Below are 18,309 nucleotides of genomic sequence, written 5' to 3' on the forward strand. Positions count from 1 at the left end.
TCCTCTTATCACCAGCCACTTCCAATGCATGCAAATCTTAACAACCACAGTTCCCTTTTCCAAAATGGCATGTGCTCTTTTGTCCCCAGTGGATCCCAGATCCAACCCTGCCCTCACAGAGGGTTAGCCAGAAATTCCTGAACTCAAGACATGCCTCCCAAAGCATCACCCTGAGAGAATATCCATCCCAGGATTAGCACCTCCATGAAGAACAGAAGGGAAGTCCAGGCATGTTTACTCTCAGTGGGAACTGGTGGCAAGTGTCCCCCTTGCTTCTTCCAACTGCCCTGGGACTGGGTCCTGGACCACCCCAGATTGTCCCAGCGCTCACTTGGCAGATCTGGGACACCTCCAGAAGTCTTTATTATTGGGGGTCTCTTGCCCAGGACCAGCCAGCAGCGACCTCTCAAGCCAGCAGGTTGAATGCCCTCTTTCTCACCATCATCCTAATATGGTACTCAGGATGATCACCGGGCATGATAATGAAAAATGTCCCCACCTCCTTTTGCCTCTGCAGTTTGCAGGCTTCTGGCTTACCCACTGAGGTGCCCTGGCTGGAGGGACCAGATTCCCACCCCCCACCCCCACCAAGGCCTTCACAGGGTGTACATGAGGCAGCGCCTTTGTCTCAAGGCAGTGGCAGTCCCTCTTCTGGCCCACACACTCCCATCCTGCTCATTTCCTTCCACGTGGAGTGGAGAAGTCTGCAAGCAGGATCCCGTCCCTTTGGGTGGCGTCTCGCCTTCCTCCCCGGCACTAGCTCCCAGCAAATCCTCCGTCTCCAGCTCCTCCACATTCTTTTCTCTGCTCCAAGGCTTTTTTGGGCAACTTTTCACTCTCACAACTGCTGGCAGGCTGCTGGACAGATGAGGCCATTTGCTTTTCATCTACAGATTGCAGCCCTTTCCCATCCAAGCCCTTCTGCTGCTCGTCTACCTGGTGGATCTGCTCAGCTGCCCCGATGGTTTGCTGTGTGGCTGGCTTCTGGGGCAGGCTTGGTTTCCTGTCATGCCTGACCCAGTAGGGCTCTTCTGATGAGTCCCCAACCTCTCCTTCACAGTTGCTCCAGAAGTCTTGCATGCTTTGCCGGCACCAAGCAGATACAGTTGCTGTCTTGACACTGATTTCCTAGGCTGCTCCAGCTCGCTTTGAAGTCTTCTCTTGGCCGCTGGCTTTGTTGCTGCAATGCCAGCTTCGTTTTAACCAGGATTCCGGGGACGGCTTCTTCCTTCAGCCTTTCTCAGGCATGGGAGCTCACGGCCGCTTTCAGAGGTGGCACCATCCCATCACTCACACCTGTGCTGCTTGTTCTGAGCTGTAAGAAGCTGTTTCTTTTATTTTATTTAAAATATTTGTATCCCTCTTATCCTCCTGAACGAATGGGACACCCAAGGTGACTAAAACAAAAATTGAATGACAGCACAATACAATACAGGTCGCCCTCGCTGAGAAACAGCAGAATAATAAGAAAGAAGAAGACTAAGGAAAGTCCAGGGATGCAGCGTGATCGGGGTTCAGGTTTCCTTTTGAGACTTATGGTGACTTTTTGGAATATTGATTGTACCTACAAATATTCAGGCGTGGGCTTTTGCATGGAGGGAAGTGCTCCTGCAAACAGCATTAATCACATCTGGGTGCCACTTCCTCTTCCTCTCAATGTCCATTGCAGTCCCTTAGATCAAATCCCATCTAAGTCTCAGTCTTGTCAGAATCTACAGTTCACACTCTGCGTTTTTCTCTCCGGAGAACCAAATCCCCTGACACATCTCAGCCCTACCTCCCAAGTAGATGTACAGGGTCCTGAAGGTCCCTATGGAGACTTCCATTCAGGATAATTACAGAGCTGTCAAGAACCATTAACAGGCCTCCTGACTCATTAATGTCTGAAATCCAGCCTGCTGAATTCTTAGTTTAAACACAATGACCTGGCCAGCTATAATTCTACCACATAAGAGACATTGATCTAATTGAAATTATACCTCCACGAGCTCATTTCCTAATCTTGTAATGTTATGTTTGTAAACTGTCTTGGAAAGAAAGGATTAGAGGAAAGAAAGCATTTGTTACGCACAGCATAATTAGCTGGTGGAACTCCCCTGCCACAAGATGTGTTCATGGCCGCTGGCTTGGAGGGCTTGAAATGGGGTGGAGGAGGACAGGTTTATCAGTGGCTGTTAGGCATGATGGCTAAATTGTTACTCTCTCTAACTATGAAACAATGCAATTCTGTGCATGTTTACTCAGAAGTAAATACCGCTGTGTTCTCTGGGAATTTCTCCTAAGTAAATGTGCATAGAATTTAAAAGCCATTTCTTATTAAAAGCCATTTCTGCCCAACATTGCATATACGCTACATGTATCAAATGTTTACACCTGTGGACTGGACAGAAGTGGGTTAATTGAATACTAACTGCTAGTTTCTTCTTCTGCCATTGACTTCTACTTTGAAACGTCTTATAGTTAATGTAAAAATCTAGCTCATTTCAACCCAAATTCTTGAAGGAGGTTACAATAATTTAAAAATAAATGTATAAATATTTTTTAAATGGGATTAAAACATAGCCCAAATCAATACAAAAGGTGTATTGGAGTGCTAACCTATACATGTTTACTCAGAAGTGAGTTCCACTGTGTTCAGTAAGACTTACTCCCAGGTAAATTTGCATAAGTTTGCAGTTTTAATGTAACATGAACTACATACTGTTTCTCAGGCAGCCATTGGGAAAGAGGATGGTCTGGACATTCACTTAGGATCCTAGACCAGAGGTTCCCAAACCGGGGCATTATGATGTCCCAGCCAGAGAACCCCTGACTCTAATCCATTAAGGGGTGGGGCAGTGGTAAATGCAGTGATTACCATGATCGTGCTGCTGTCAAGGACAAAAGGGGTTGTTTTTACATACCCCTGGCAACATTGGTCCTCTGGAGGGTGCGAGAAACCTGCAGACCACTTTGCAGGGCTCCCCAAGCCTCAAAACAGCTAAAAATAATGATCATGACCCACTTCCGGTTTCACAATCACAAACCAGGAGTGGGTTCGCTATCTTTAGCTCTTCTGGGGTGTGGGGAGCCCAGCAGAGGAGAGTGCGGGCTCCTCACACCCTCTGGAAGGCTGGTGCTGCCAGGGGTAAGTTTAAAAAACAAAAAACACCAACCCTTTTGTCCCTGGCAGTGGCGTGATCTTGGCGATTGTGTTGCTGCCTTCACCTCTCCCGCTCAAGCTCTCCCAGAGAGTTTGGGAACTGTGGTCCTAGCAAATGGACCTCCTACTGAATCTTATGCTTCTCCTTAGATAAGGTTCTTTGAAACAAAAGTTTCAAAGGCAGTATCTGGGCACTCCTGCTGTAGGAGAAGTCCTGGAGGTGCACACCTCCTCTACTTCATCCCTGTAAATTGCACAGAAACTGGAGATCAGGTGCAAAGTTTAGCTTTTGAGAGCATGAAAACCAAACATTTATGAAGAACTCAACTTAGAAACGAAGATTTCAAATTTCATAGCACAAAACCTTTCTGCTGTTTTCAGTCTTGGTGCAAATCGCAGCAGTTTGTTCATGGAATGTTGCAACATTAATTTCAACTCTGTTCACCTGTTGTGTAGCTTTCCCTTGACATTTCTTTGGGCGTGCAAGGCTCCCCTTGATTTTGGAGGGTGGGACTGGGAATCTGGGATCCATTGTTTTGACCTACTTCGGTCAAGGCACTCAGGACTCCTAAGAATTATGGGATAGTTGCATTCAAATGCCTGAAGGAACTCATCTCCAGTGCTAGCATAAGGTTCTCCTGAGTGAACACGATGCTGCCCTTGAAAATGTTCTTTTCACTATGGTAGGAGAACTTTCTAACTTGAAAGCAGTGTTCAAGATGAGAGAGTGAACTGGACAGAAAAGGAGGAAGCTCGCTACCTCTGTGGGTTGTAATGAAAGTCAGACACAAATAGTTTTGAAAAAACCCCATTTCCAGTTATTAAATAAATATACAGAATCAAATACGCAACTTGTGCGTGCGTATCGGAGGAAATCCCCATCGACCACGAAGCGTATTGGACAACCCTGGGCCAATCACCCTCTCTAGCAACCTTCTACGCTGCCCTGAGCTCACTGGAAGAAGGTGGGGACAGAGCAGAGATGTGTGGTGGGTGGGGAGGCAGGTGAGGCAGAGCCTCCGCACTGGAGTCCTTCAAAAAGTGCTGCCACCACCATGTGAGGTGTGCAAGCACTCACAACTCATGTGCTGTGCGTGTGGGTTGTAAGCGCTTGCATACCTCTCACAGCAGCAGCAGCGCTTTTCAAAGAACTCTGTTGTGGAAGCTCTGCCTCACCTGCATCCCCACCCACTGCATGTCCCTGAGGTGGAGATGTAACTAGCAACAAGTCTTCGTGTTTTGCACTGGATCCTCAATGGAAATCTGATGGGCCATTAATTGTTTTGCTCCTTTTTTCTCCAGGTGCAAGTGGGAAGTACACCTCAGGACCAAAGAATCGTGGGATACATTTCCTGCACTCACTTGCAAGCTCTGGCAGGTAATAGATTCCTATCATCTTTTTGTTCCTTGGGCCATTTTAACTTCAGCTGCCTATTGGAGAATTGGGATCAACAGCCTGGTTGTTCACCCCTCCCTCATGATCTGCTGTCAGTTATGTATTCAACTAGAAATGTGGCAGGTGAGGCCAGATTTAGCATTAGGCTAAGTACACTGTAGAACAGAGGCTGGGAATAGGGGCTGGCCATTGTCTCCATCAACAGTAAGAATTCGACCGTAGACAAGAAGGAGGTGGGCTCAGTGCAGAGAGGCACATGCCCAGACAGAGAAAGATGCTCAAAGGAAGCTTTTGCCCTTGGTCTGCTTACAGCGTAAGCCTTACAAAGTTAGAATTACAAACTTGAATTCTTTTTAGGATCACCATGGGCCAGGTGGGTATATCTTTTTGAGACTACGGGCTGGGTGATTTGGGGTGGCATGTTGGATCTTGCTCACTGACCATAAATTGCTGGCCTCTGCTGTAGAACAACCGTCTCTTCTCCAACTTATTAGGCTATGGTTAATTGTCATGGGCCAAGATAGTGAGGGCTTCCTATGCAGGACTGGATCTAGCAGGTGGGCCTCCTCAGACCCAGACTCTCTTAGATCCCTGGCCAACCTGACTTGCACCCTCATTGACTGACACAGGAGTCACAGCAGCCTCAAAGAGTACTTGAGGAAACCTAGAGTTACTGTAACTACATTTTCTTAAGTAAACTTGGTGGCTGCCCCAACTTTTGAGGCAGCCAATGGGATTCTCCCAGGAGCCCTCTTAGGGTTGCCAGCTTTCCAGGATTGGTCTAAAGTCTCTAGGAGTCAGCCCCAATCTCCAAGTGACCACTGAAAGCAATCCTGAAGATTTTAACGGGGTCTCCAGGAATAGCTAACATGACATCATGCTGGGGAAAAAATATCCAGAAATAGCTTCAGTCAGAGCTGACAATTCTAAGGCCTCTTGGGACACTTCTTCCTTCTTCCACCATCCCACTGAAGCCAGTGCAACTGGGATGCTCCTAGGGCTGGGGAGACTCCATCATGTTTGGATTGTGCCGGCTCCGGCAAGACCCTGCACTGATTCGTTGGCTTTCAAAAGTCAATGTTGTGTATTTTTAGAGTGCTCAGTTCCTTCATCAGTATAGAAGTAAGTCCTTGGCAGGTTTCGTCTCTCACTAGAACTGCTGTCCAGGCCTATTTGCCGAACGTCATTTGTTAATCTCTTGGCAGCCTTTTGGTCCTTGTAGTGAACCTTTTCTATTCACCTCGTACTGCATAGATCTGCAGTAGTGTAGCTAGAGAGGGGCAAAATGGTAAGTACTACAGGCGCCACAACACACCGTATACGTGGCCCTTCCCGCTCACCATCGGAGCTGTTTCGGGCAATGATGGCAAAGTGCAGGAGATGCCGTTTGATTCGGCAAGCACCTGTGCATTGCCGTCACTGCTCCGACGGCATTTTGCTGGACACTGCATTTTGCACCACCTGCAGTACTTACTGTTTACCCCCCACCCCAGCTGTGGCAAAACGTCATCTCATAGTGGTGGAGGGAAGGCCCCTCAGGTTGAGTCATGTCTTGGCTAATGAAAGTATCAAGAAGGAGCTGTGGGTGCCTTTAAGTCTTGAGCCACAGTATTTCGGCCAGTAAAGCTGTTTTCTCTCACCCCATCTGGGGATCACTCAGTAATCTAAATATTATTTGAATCTTATCTCAAGATAAATATTATTTCATAAATATTGTTTCTTTTGGTAGAACTCTGAGATGATGTTATAAATTTAAAAGGGTTGCTTTCAAACATCCACAAGGAATGAGGGGGGAAAAATCACTTTGTGGAGCATGTTAGCCGTGAAATAAATGCCCAGTCATGGCCTTTCCACTTCCAGCATAAACTGTTAGCAAAGTTTTAGTGTTCGCTTTGTGAAAATATTTTTACAGACCACTTCTGCTCTTGGATAGGCTACTGTATACAGAAATGATGGCGTCAGAGACTTTGTTTTGTACAGAGCTGGTGTCGTTTAGTCACAGCTGTGATTCGCGTGTCTCAATTTGGAAAGGGCTCTCCTAGAGCGAGCTCATTTAGACTCAGTTTAGATTGTGTCCAAACGAGGTTACAGCAATGCCTTGCACTTTGGTTAGGCACCAGAGCAGGGTGGAAGTCCAAAACGGATGGATGTCAAAGCAGAGCTTTATTTAACTCGAATGGCAAAAGACCGTGATGAGGCCTCCTCATCTCCAGCCCCTTTGTGAGCCCAAAACTTCCTTTCAGCACCAAGTAGGATACGCAGGCAGTGGCCTAGTTAGGCAGGGTGCAGAGCACTCAGTTTTGCAGGGAGCCCCACCACAGTGTGCAAGTGGACACTCCCCCTCCCCTTCGGAGCCGTTCCAGGCAGGGGGAGCAAAACAGAGCTGACATCTCCATTTTGCTTCCCCTGCCCAAAATGGCTCCGGAGAGAAGGAAGAGGTGCTGCTTGAACTCTGGGGTGAGGCTTCCTGCAAAACTAGTGCTTTGCATCCTCTCTAGCTATACCGCTGGATGCAGGGAAGGGGTTCTCCTTGGGTCTGCATTAGGTCCCAGAGTCTTATGAACAAGAAATTACCAGCACAGAGATTCATGGGAGCTGTAATTAATCAGAACTCCTGGATCCTTTTTTGGCCATGCAGCAGGGGTTGTCCTTATTTAAAAACGGAACCAGAACGCCACAAGCTTGGGATCTCCTGTCCCCCATTTCTGAAATGTTCTCCCTCCTTAACTCCGTGTGGTGGCCATGCTTGAGAGCTGTGAACCAGGCGCTCCCTGGCAGCTTCTGTGCTTCCTCCCTAATGGTCGCTTCAAGCCCTGCAATAACAGGCGCACAAGTCCAAATGAACCTGCCGGCTCCCAAATTAGCCCATCAGTCCTTCTAGCTTATTGCTGTTTCCATCAACAGCTCTGCAGGGTCTCTGGCAGTAGAACTTTCCAGCTTGGCAACCCTCAATCCTTTAACTATAGATACCAAGGATTGAGAATGGTGTATTCTGCATGCAGTGCTTGTGCCCTCCACTAAACTGTGACCCTCCTCTTGTCTCTGGTTCTTCTTTGAAGAAGTGCTTCCTGTTTTGTATTTCAGTTGGCACTAGAGTCACTGGTGAAGCCATTCTCCACTCGAACCATAAAAACAGAGCCCAGTCCTATGGTTTCCCCTACCATAGGGTGCAGGCACACCAAAATGGGGTGGTGGAAGATCAGGAGGTTTGAAAGGGGAAAGGAAAACTATGTTCCCTTACCACTCTGTAAGTCTCCCGTTCTCCAAGGAGTCTTTTTAGGCCTGTGCCAGCTCTTTAGTTGGTGCCAGTCTGGAGGGGATAGCATCTGGCTCAAGTCACCTGTGTCAGACTCTACCCCCTCCCACCTCCACCCCAGTTCTTCCCTCGTTCTGCCCCACCCTCCACCCTTCCCATTCCGCCCTCCCCACCAACGTACCCGAGTCAGTGGTCCTTCCTTATTCTGCCACTACTGCTCTGGCCGTTCTGGCAACATTCTGGAAGGGTAGGGTTTTATGGGCTACTGGAGCAACATTTGTGCCAGCCGTAAAGCAACTACTACCGCTGGAACACCAGCATTCCAGCGGTGGTAGAGCCCAATAGGATATGGTCGTCAATCATACTGAACTTGTTATGGGCTGGCCCATCCGTGAAATCAACTGAGGAGGAGAAGCATCAGTGGCAAGTGGATGAAGGTGGATGAGATGATTGCCTCTGTCAGCCTTCTGGAAGGGATCCAGCCCAGCCTTAAGACAAGAAGCAAACACCGTGAGAGAACCAAAATCACCCTCCTCTGCCCTCACAGCATGTCTCCCTTTCAAGAGCTGAATTCCCTTTCCTGTTTGTCTTTTGTCTGTTTGCTCATATTTCCAGGCTTATCTGTCATGTTCTGTTCCAATACAAGAACTTACATTTAAGAGCTTAGATGTCCTTCAATAAATCTTGGTTCGTTTATGGAACAAAATGGAAGAACCTCCGTTCCTCACACTGGCGTTTCCTTGGCTGTGCTAGTTATCTGATCTAAAACACTGCTCGTGTTTGGAGAAAAAATAAATAAATAAGAGGAGGAGAATGACAGCCGAGCAGGAAAAGTTGAGCCACAGAAGGTGCAGGCCTGGGTCTGTTTTTCAGCAAAAGCATGTCTGGAGATGTTTTGAAAAGGTCAGATGGTTTGTTGCTGAGAAGAAGCCTGGCTCCATTTTCGAATTCTGAAATACGTGTGCAAGAACTTCGGTTCCTGCTTGAATTGATTTTGCAGCTTATCATCAGTGGAAGTGGGGAAGACCCGGCCAGCTCTTCTGTTGAGGCCAATTGAGGCCATCGTCTCAAGCAGTAGATTGGTGTGAGGACAGCCGCCTTCATCCACCCACCTGCCGCTGCTGTTTCTCCTGCTCCCTGATTTGGAAAAAGAAGAGGGGGTGGTGTGGAAGAGGAAGTGTGGAGGAGAGGAGAGTGGTGGGCTAGGGTGTCTCCAGTTTCCTTAGAAAGTTCCTCTGCTTCCTTTCCTACCAGGCCAGGGAAAAGCAGAGACTGGCACCTCACCCGGTAAAGGGGTGGCTGAATACACATGCCAGCAGCAGTCCAAGCTGCAGCGCTTGCTTGCATGGCTGTACTGCTGTTCTCCAGAAAGTAGGAATTTCTCCCATTCACAAATGTAACTATTTAAACACAGAGAAAAGACAGGAGGGTAATGGGAGGGGGGCAGTGACGACCTCATGTGAACCTCCCGTAGAAGGTGAGTGAACCGAATGTAACCATCTGAATGCCTCATCTGGAAATGCCCCGAGGCTGTTGCCCAGTTAACAAATGCTTTCGAAGAATAGAGATAGACTGCCAGTCACTGCATGGATGTCTCCTGCAGTGTGTGTATCTACTGTTTATTTAAATGTTGCTGCCCCACCTTTTAGGTCCACAACAGGACCTCCAAAGCAGCGACAGTGACAAGAAAGTAGCCTGATAAAGATCATCAGGTGTTAGAGCTGGAAGGGGTCGTTGAGGTCATCTAGTCTAATGCCCTGCTTGATGTGCACATGTGCAGATGGTTTACTAAATGGTGCATGGGCAGTGCCTACTATGGACAATGCCCAGAAACTGGGGGCGGGGCAGGGTCAATCAGGATTTCCGGTGTGAGTGTGTATAGAAAAAACTGTCAAAACTGTCTTTGCAGCTTCTTTTGTTCAGCAGTAGGGCTGAGAAGCCTCTGAGGTCTGCGCCGAGGTGGCTGCCCAGTTGGCCTAATGTTAGCACTGGCTCTGGGTAGGCCCTGAACAGGCTGGTGAGCTAGAAAACCAACAACCAGATCGGCAGTTAGGCAAATACACACAGTTAGCTTGCAGCCTGATCTTTGCTCAACTAACGGCTTGAACAGGTTTTTCTTCCTCTTGGGGTCCCAGACCAGAGTCTGAGGTTTTAGAAGCCCAGATAAAGCCCCACAGTCCTTTGTATCTACTAACAAGAGATAGTCAGTGAACCACAGTACCCTTTTCAGATGCTGGTGGCGCCCCAAGTGCCATGAATAGCAAGTTCAAGGCACAGCTCCCTCTTCTGGAGAGCTGCTGTGTGAGAGCTGGTATAGCTTAGCAGCTGACCTGAGAACCGGGGATTCCCGGGTTCAAAGCCCACCTCTTCCATGAACCCACTAGGGAGACCTAGGCAAGTCAGTCCCCCTCAGCCTCGTTCTTTGCAATCTGCAGTTTGCAATACTTACCTTACAAGGTTGTTGTCGAGGTAATTCATGTGAAGTTAAGCCTAATAAGTCTCCAAATGTTAAGTCCGATATTGACTCAGAGAGTGAGGTGGTGTTGGAGTCCCCTGATCCAAGGCAGGGTCTTTGGTGCCATCAGCACACAGGTTGTCACAAAATATGTCAGGCCCACAATTCTCCTTTCCTGAGAAGAGCTGATATTGAAAACAGCTCAATATGAGTTAATGCAAAAAAAAAAAAAAAAAAAAAAGTACACAGCATGTACATGGCAGCTGTTACTGGTGGTTCGAAAGGAAGATTTCCCAATTGATACTGGATTCTCCTTGAAGCCAGACAAGTGAGTGGTGTGAATGATGAGTTGGGGAAGTGTGGCAAGGATATTTACAGCCAGTGTGTCAGACCTGGGATGCCAACCAATCAATCAAATGGTGAAAAGTTACAGGCCACCACCCGGTGATGCAAACCTGGCTGTACGCTTAGACCTTGGCAGGTCGCTGTAGAGCCGCTGTGGACTGGTTAAGGATGAATTTGCCATCATTTCCTTTCCTCTGGAAAGCCGCCAACATCAAGCATCAGTGTTCTGTTCGCACAACGGGCAGCCCAATCCTAACTTGCGCTGGAACAGGCAAGCTGGCCGGCCTGTGCTGTATCCAGTGCAAGTTTCAGTCAGCCAGGGGCAAAGGGAACTTTTCCTCTTACCCCAGGGACAGCCACTGCAGTCCCAATGGGGCTACTCGGATCTGTACCACCTTAGGAGGTGGCACTAATCCAAGCAGCCAGGGACTGCCCCAGGCTGCCTGGGAAAAGGGGTAGGATCCAATATAACTGCCATATCCTGGCCCTGCCTCCCACTTCCTACCTGCCCAAATGGGGGAGGGGGGCTCAGACAGCAGAGGGTCTTGGACTCACCCTTTTCTCTCCCCAACTTTATGTTCCAGACAGAGCAGTTTCATTCTCTTAGACAAGCACAGGCTCTTCCTTCGACTGACTGGCTGATCATTCAGATTGCCTCTTGCATTCATTCGCATTTGGCCTCAGCCAAGGATAAGGATGCATTTTCTAGCAGCTGCCATTAACAGTCCAAGACCGTAACATCTGTGAACAGGGCTTTTGCCTTCGGACTTTTTCATTTTCAAAGGATGCCTAAAGGTGGAGCACACAATTGAAGTTGATCAAATTGTGAATAACACAAATAGAATTCCCCCCTTCTTACAGTACTTATAACCACATAACATCACCTTGGACATCTGCATAAGTGCAGGAAAGGTGGAGTAGGAATATATTAAATACTTTTCTTGCTGCAGTATCAGACCCCGATACCAGGCCACGAGTCGCTTTCCAGACTTTCCTTGACATTCGAAATGCAGCTTCAGATACGGTGTGTGGGGATCTGTCTCTCCTCGAAAGGAAGGAGGCAAAGTGTCCCCTGGGCATGGCCTGTAATGAAAATGTGCAAGATCCCTCGAGGAGACAGGATGTGGTGTCAGCAGTGGCCCCTTTAAGGGTGAAGGCCTGGGCTTTCAGCAGAGGGTGTGCTGCACAGCTGCAGCAACCAGAGGCAATGGGGTCTCTAGTGATATAAGCAGCACCTGCAGGAAGGAAAGAGGTGTGGGTAGTTAAAAGCTTGAGGAAAGGAGACTGGACTGATGGAGTAAAGGACTGAGGAACTAGTGGCTGATGGACTACTGGAACTGTGGATGGACTAACTGACTGAAGGACAGATGGGTGAATGGACTTTGGAGACTGCTGGAGGCACTGAGATTGGTGTGTGGCTGCCACACCCAAGACCTGCAGTTGGAGGTGTTGCTGTAGTGGTGCTGATTTGGTTGGGTTTTTTTAATTACTGTTTTTGAATTATTTAGTCATAAACCACCAGGAGTCCACCTGAAGAGAGATGGAGTAGTGTATAAGTTTGTAAACATTAATAAATGTATTACAATATACTGTATAGTCCTATGTCCAATTCATGCTGGGGAGAAGAAAATGGTGACCACCAACTGTTGGCTACTGAGAACAGGTCCATCACTACAGCCAAAGGCAGTGACAAAAAATAATTTTTCTGAAGGGGGAGAGAGCATTTTTCTTCAGCTCTTATGATAGTTTGGTTAGTCACCAGGGCAACAGAAAGGTGGAACATAAATAAAAAAAATAATTTGTTTCAAGACTGGTATTCAAGCCATTTACCTTGTAATGCAAGAAAAGAAAGTGTGTGACATGCTGTTTCATTCTTTATTAAATGTTGGAATTGGTGTTAGAAAGATATTGTAATATGGGAGACTGGCTTACTGTGTTGAAATGCTTCAGTACCACATGCATTGTACAGAATCCATGTGCAGTATACAGAAGCCTGTGTTTCAGGGCAGTTTTCTTTGGAGTATGGCTGGCTATCATACATATTTATGTTTTGTTAGGGAGAGATAAGTGAACTGTTTGGAGCTTTGCTTTTGCAATTACCAACTATTCAGGCACGATGGGGGAGAAATCCAATTCTGTGGAATTAAATTAAACCTTAGAAATCAAGATGCAAAATGTTTTGAGATTTGGAAGCTGTTGGGGTGGGAAGCCGGAGTTGTTCATTTTCATTTGAGGGAATATAAGAAAAGCCCTGCTGGATCAGACCAAAAACTCATCTAGTCCGGCATCCTGTTTCCCACAGTGCCCCACAGCTGCCCCTGGTACCCAACACTTCTCTCCCACTATTGGTCTCTTGCAACTGGTACTCAGAGACATGTTGCTGCTGCACATAGATGTTGCACATAGACACCATGACTAGCAGTCTTGAGCAGACATGAATTTGGTAAGTTTCCTCGTAAAACCATCCAAGCTAGTGGCCACCACAACATCTTGTGGCAGTGAATTCCATGAACTAATTGTGTGCTGTGTGAAGAAGCATCTCCTTGTGTCCATCCTAAATCTTTTGCCAGTTGGTTTCCTAGGATGACCGCTAGTTCTGCCTTTGCAGGAGAGGGAGAAAGACATCTCTGTCCACTTTCACCATTGCATGCATAATTCTACAAGTCTCAGCCACATCCCTGCTTCCTTACCTACTTTTTATGGTATTCTAACATAATGCTTTGAGATTCGCACCCTGGCAGCTGTGGAGAGACAACCATGGTAAATACCAGTCCTGTACTAAACATTTTGCCTGCTTTGTCTTGTGCTTTGTACAGGGGACACAACTATTCGATGTGAACAACTGGATCTGCTTCAGGATTGGCTGGCTGATTTCAGAAAATCTACCTCCTCCTCCAGCACAGCCAATCCAGAGGAGCTGGTGGCATTTGATGTAGTCTGTGGAGACCTCAATTTTGACAATTGTTCATCAGGTGAGACAAGGTCCTTCCTTCCCTGCGTCCCTCCCACCCCCAAACCAACATGAATGGTGCTCCTTTTTGCTCCTGGTTGGTCACTGCTGTTTCTCCTGGTTTCACAGCAGTGTTTCAAGGTTTCAAGGCAGGTGTTGATTCCAGGCAGAAGTGGAGCAGCGCTGTTGTTAATCACTGGGCACAGCAACGCTGTTCAAATAATTTGTTAAAATAGAAGAAACTAATATAAAATCACAGAAGCTTTAGTTTTGGGATAGTTTACAGCAGTGGCATAACTAGCACTAAGTAGTGCAGGTCACCTCCCCATGGCATGCAAGCAGCGCCTCCCCCTCTCCTTTGGAGCCAGGCATATGGCTCCATTTTGCTCCTACAGCCTGGAATGGCTCCGAGGGGGAGGGGACCCTTGCACATTGCACTTAGTACTTTGTGGTTCTCTGCCTTTTGTTTGGCTTTTCTGGTGGTAGCGGCTATTGACATCATCACCATCCTGCTTGGAGGTTAGAGGGCGGAGAATGGACAAGAGCAAGGTGGTTGTGGCAGGAAGAGGCAGCAGATGTTCCTCACCTCAGGTGCAACCTGCTCTCGGGCCAGACCTGGCCACTCATCAGAGTTGACAGTCTGAAGGCAGTGGCACTGGCAGTCTGAGAGCAGTTCAGCCTGTACCTGAGAACTGTGTTACCAAGATGAAGAAGCAAGTCAAGACAGGAAGTCGCTTTCATTTATATTTATTTATTTACATATTTCCAACCAGCAGCAAACAGTAAAAAGGCAGCCCATAAAACTAAACAGCGTAAAAGCCCTAAATTTACAAAGGTGAGTGTAAAAGGAAATGTCTTTAGACCCTGCTGGAAAGCCTCTAAGGAAGGAGTGGTTCATAAGCTATTGGGGGGGGGGGATTGCATAGAACTGGTGCCACCATGGAGAAGGCCCTACTCCTTGCTGCCACCCTTCTCATCTCTGCCAGTGGCAGCACCCGCAAAAGGCCCTCTCCGATAATCAAAGGGGTTGAGCCAGATTGTATGGAAGAAGGCGGCCTCTCTGGCCGCAAGCCGTATAGGTCTTCTACTGCCTTGGTCGTCTAGCTCCGTGCCATCAACACAGACTGGCAGTGGCTCTGCAGGCTTCACACAGGACAGTTTTTCTGCCCTTCCTGAAAATCCTGCCAGGATTGAATCTGGGACCTTCTGCATGCAAGGTAGGGGCTCTACCGCTAGTGGGATCCTATTGGTCCCTTGCGTCACTTAACCTTTGGGGAGCTGATAACTGCAATTCCACCTTCTGGCCACCTGCAGTGCTGGTGCTGAAGTGCAGCAGCTCCCTCTACTGGCAAAGTTCTGCCATGGCATAGGACAAAGACACCTAGATCTCACTCCAAGAGTCCTTTGGGACCTTACACTCTACTAGTGGCATGGGGATTTTCTATGCAATTGGGCTGGTTTACATGATAAGCTCTTTATATGCATTACAGTCTGAATGTGGAGGGTGTCCCTGCCACGCAAATGCAGTTGCTGATGCCATCCATGCTACTCACAAGTAGTGGCCAGTAATGCAGCACATATTGCTCAGAGGGCTGCTTTCTGGAAACTCACAGAGTCCCATTTTTTGCCAGAACCCTGGATGTCAACTAACAAATGAGGTTGCAGCCCTCCCAAGGAGGCTGCAGAAACACGTGTTCTAGCTAGGCAGTCTAAGGCTCAATCCTATCTTGCACTGGAACAGGCAAGCCAAGAGGCTTGCACTGTATCCAGCACAGGATAGGGGCCCAAAGTGGCTCAGCCAGTGGTAAGAGGAAGCTTTCCCCTTACCTCCAGGCAGCAGCAGACCTCCTGGGGCAAAGGTCTGTGATAGCGCCCCCCCCATGGGCTGCTGCAGCCTCCCTGTGCAAATCGCCCCCCCCACTCACCTGAGGCTCATGGAGACTCGCACAACCTTAGCCGCATCAGGGAAGCCTCTCTGAGGTTCCCCAATCTGGAAAACCAAAAGCACAGTTTCCTACCCCGTCAGGGGCCTCAGAGAGGCTTCTACAGGGTCCTAGAGACTCGTGCCCAGGGCATTTGCCCCATCAGACCTAAGCCACTGCAGTCCCTGTGGGTCTCCTCGGACTTGCACCACCTCCTGAGGCGGCACAAGTCCTAGGAGTGCAGAGCGGCTTGAAGCCACTTCATGCTGCTCGGGGAACAGGGTTGGGATCCGGCATAACAGACAGATCCCAGCCCCGCCTCCCGCTCTCCCCTGCTGGCCCCTGGGACTGCCCTCCGGCCACCCTCCCCTGCCCCAGAACGCCTCCCTCCTGCCTCCTCCTCGACCCCCCCCCAGACCCCTGCTTCAGCCGAGCTTGGCCAATGCAACTTACCTTGGGGGAACTGCCACAGAGGCTGGATACAGCCTCCATGCTCCAGCACACCTCTGTGCTCTGGTGCAGATTCCTCCTGAGGAGGCGCAACCCTCCTAGGCTACAGTTAAGATTGCGCTGTGAGTGGTATAACCTTCATATTGTCTTATTTTAGAGCAACGAGAGTTCTTTTTTTACAGAGCGGGGAAACTCACATTTATGGATTTTGTTGCCTTGACAATAGACAGTGACAAATGACGACATTAGCACCTGTGGCAGCCTCTTGAGGGAGTCTCCAGGGAGAAGCAAATAAAAGATATTTTTGAAGTTATGCCAGGCTAGATGCAGGGAAATGATTGGGGGATCTCATCCATTTCAAGTATTGGCACATGGATTTGGGTTACAGCAGACTCGAGAACGTTCGACCTTGCAAGTGTTCGCTCCCAGCTAAAGGGGTGAACACCTGGATGGCCCAACATGTTTTCATGGCTGAGTGTAAAATCAGAAGACTTCATCTGCCCCACCATAACTTAATAACAATTATTATAGTTATAACAACGGACTATTTAGGATGGTTGGTGAAGTGGTGAAGAGGAACAGAGACAGATCTGAAAAAGCAGCATGAGGTTTTCTGTGCAATAAGTGATGTCATATGGATCATCTAGTCCATATTGGTCCATATTCTTGGTCCTCAAAGTTTGGGTTTCTGAAACCCAGTCCCATGTGTTACCTGACCTTGCTCCCCGTGGCATCATGGATCTTCCTCTTCTCTCCGTAGATGACAAGCTGGAGCAGCAGCACTCCTTGTTTACATGCTACAAGGACCCCTGCCGCGTTGGTCCAGGGGAGGACAAGTCATGGGCAATTGGTAAGGTTTGGCACTGTGGCCTTGGGGTTGGGAGGAGTTCATTAGGACTAGAAGGAAGCCCCTGCCCAACAAACACTGGTGGTACACCTGCATGTCCCTTTGATACACTGCTTTAGCACAGCTAAATCTTCATTCTGTAGGGCACCAGCTAAGAGCCTGAGCTGTGGACCAGAACTTGCCTGGTTTGAATCCTGACATGGACTCATGGGATGGCCTTAGGCAAGCAGCTCTCTCCTTAGGCTCAGTCTGTAATACGGGGATAATAATTCTTACTTATCTTAGAGGGAAATTGAAGGACAGCATCAAGATATTACACATGAAATGCTTTGCATGCTCAGAAAGCACTGTACAAACATTAAGTATTATTATCCTCTGGCAGACTGAGGAATTGGTTCAGGGAACAAAGCTCAGGTGGGAAACAGGTGCACAAAACCTTGGATGCAGTGGCCCTCCCGTTTTTCCTGGTAGTGCAACCTGCACTTCTGAGCATGGCACACATTCTTCCCTTTTCTTGAAATCATTCCCCCCCCTTCTGCACTCTCCATGCTGACTTTGTCTGTTTCAGTAACTGCCAAGCTAGGCATCGTTACCTGTTGGATCAGATGATGGAGCCTGTAATTCCAGTCCCTCCATAACCCTTGAATTGGGCTTGCACACTTGCATGCATGCTGTTTACCTGAGGAAGAAAGATTTCATTCGTGCCGATCGAATGGAAGTCACTCTAACCCACCACTCTCTTCTCCTCTGACTTTCTCTGTTGCTCTTTTGCCTTCTCAAGTGTAGAGAATGAGGAAGAGCGGAGGAGGTGGGCAGACGAGGCAGGCAGACGGAGGAGTGTGGCAAGCACACTCATCAACCTGCCTCTTGAGGAAATTGTCTCAGTGGGCCTCATGGACAGGCTGGCCTCAACCTTCCCACTGTGGAAACAACTACAGGACTGGTGGTTCCTGCACTGCTGAAGTGTTGTCTACACGCAACTCTGAGTTGGAGAGGGGATGAGTCATTTTGGCAAAACACAGCTCCAAATTCAGAGGGCAGAATTACCACATGGAGAAGCAAAAGGCAGCCCCTCCCCATTCCCTCCTTTGCTGTGCGTCCAATTTTTCAGCAGACGAGAATAACCCAACTTAACCGTGGAGAGCAGCACCAGACCACGTTCTTTAGGAAGCAGGCGCTACCACAGGGAGGTAGCTGTTAGAGCAGCCCATAATGGCAATTAAATGTGCTCCAGCTGGGATGCTTCAAGAGCTGTTATCACCACGTTGCAAAGTTTTTGAAGGGTTCAGAAGTGCTCTTGTGAAACTGTGCGCAGCAATTGCTTCTCACGCGGATGGACAGCAGTGGGCTTCCTCCCATCTTCAGAGATGGGACAGAAATCCTGTAACAAAACAGCTCAAGGAGGAGACAGTTCCAAAAGCTGTCAGCAAAATGCCTTCAGGTTGTACAGTCCTGGATCCCAGTGTCTGGAAGAACTCCCCTGTTTTCTGAGTGTTTGCTCCGTGATTTAACTGTCCCCCCCCCTGTGTGTGCGCGCGTGTGTGTA

The 18,309-nt window shown here is 48.3% G+C and overlaps 1 protein-coding gene across 1 annotated transcript in view; it reads left to right on the forward strand.

The window, feature by feature from the left end:
* The window catches only part of SMPD3 (sphingomyelin phosphodiesterase 3), a 190,099-nt gene that overhangs the window by 163,449 nt on the left and 8,341 nt on the right, over positions 1-18,309 (forward strand). Inside the window, exons 5-7 of the mRNA XM_066637360.1 lie at positions 4,445-4,520; positions 13,411-13,566; positions 16,677-16,766. Coding sequence (XP_066493457.1) covers positions 4,445-4,520; positions 13,411-13,566; positions 16,677-16,766 — 322 coding nt within the window. The remainder of the gene's footprint in view (positions 1-4,444; positions 4,521-13,410; positions 13,567-16,676; positions 16,767-18,309) is intronic.

The sequence above is a fragment of the Tiliqua scincoides genome, chromosome 9 (genome assembly GCF_035046505.1).
Source record: "Tiliqua scincoides isolate rTilSci1 chromosome 9, rTilSci1.hap2, whole genome shotgun sequence".
NCBI classification, from domain to species: domain Eukaryota; kingdom Metazoa; phylum Chordata; class Lepidosauria; order Squamata; family Scincidae; genus Tiliqua; species Tiliqua scincoides.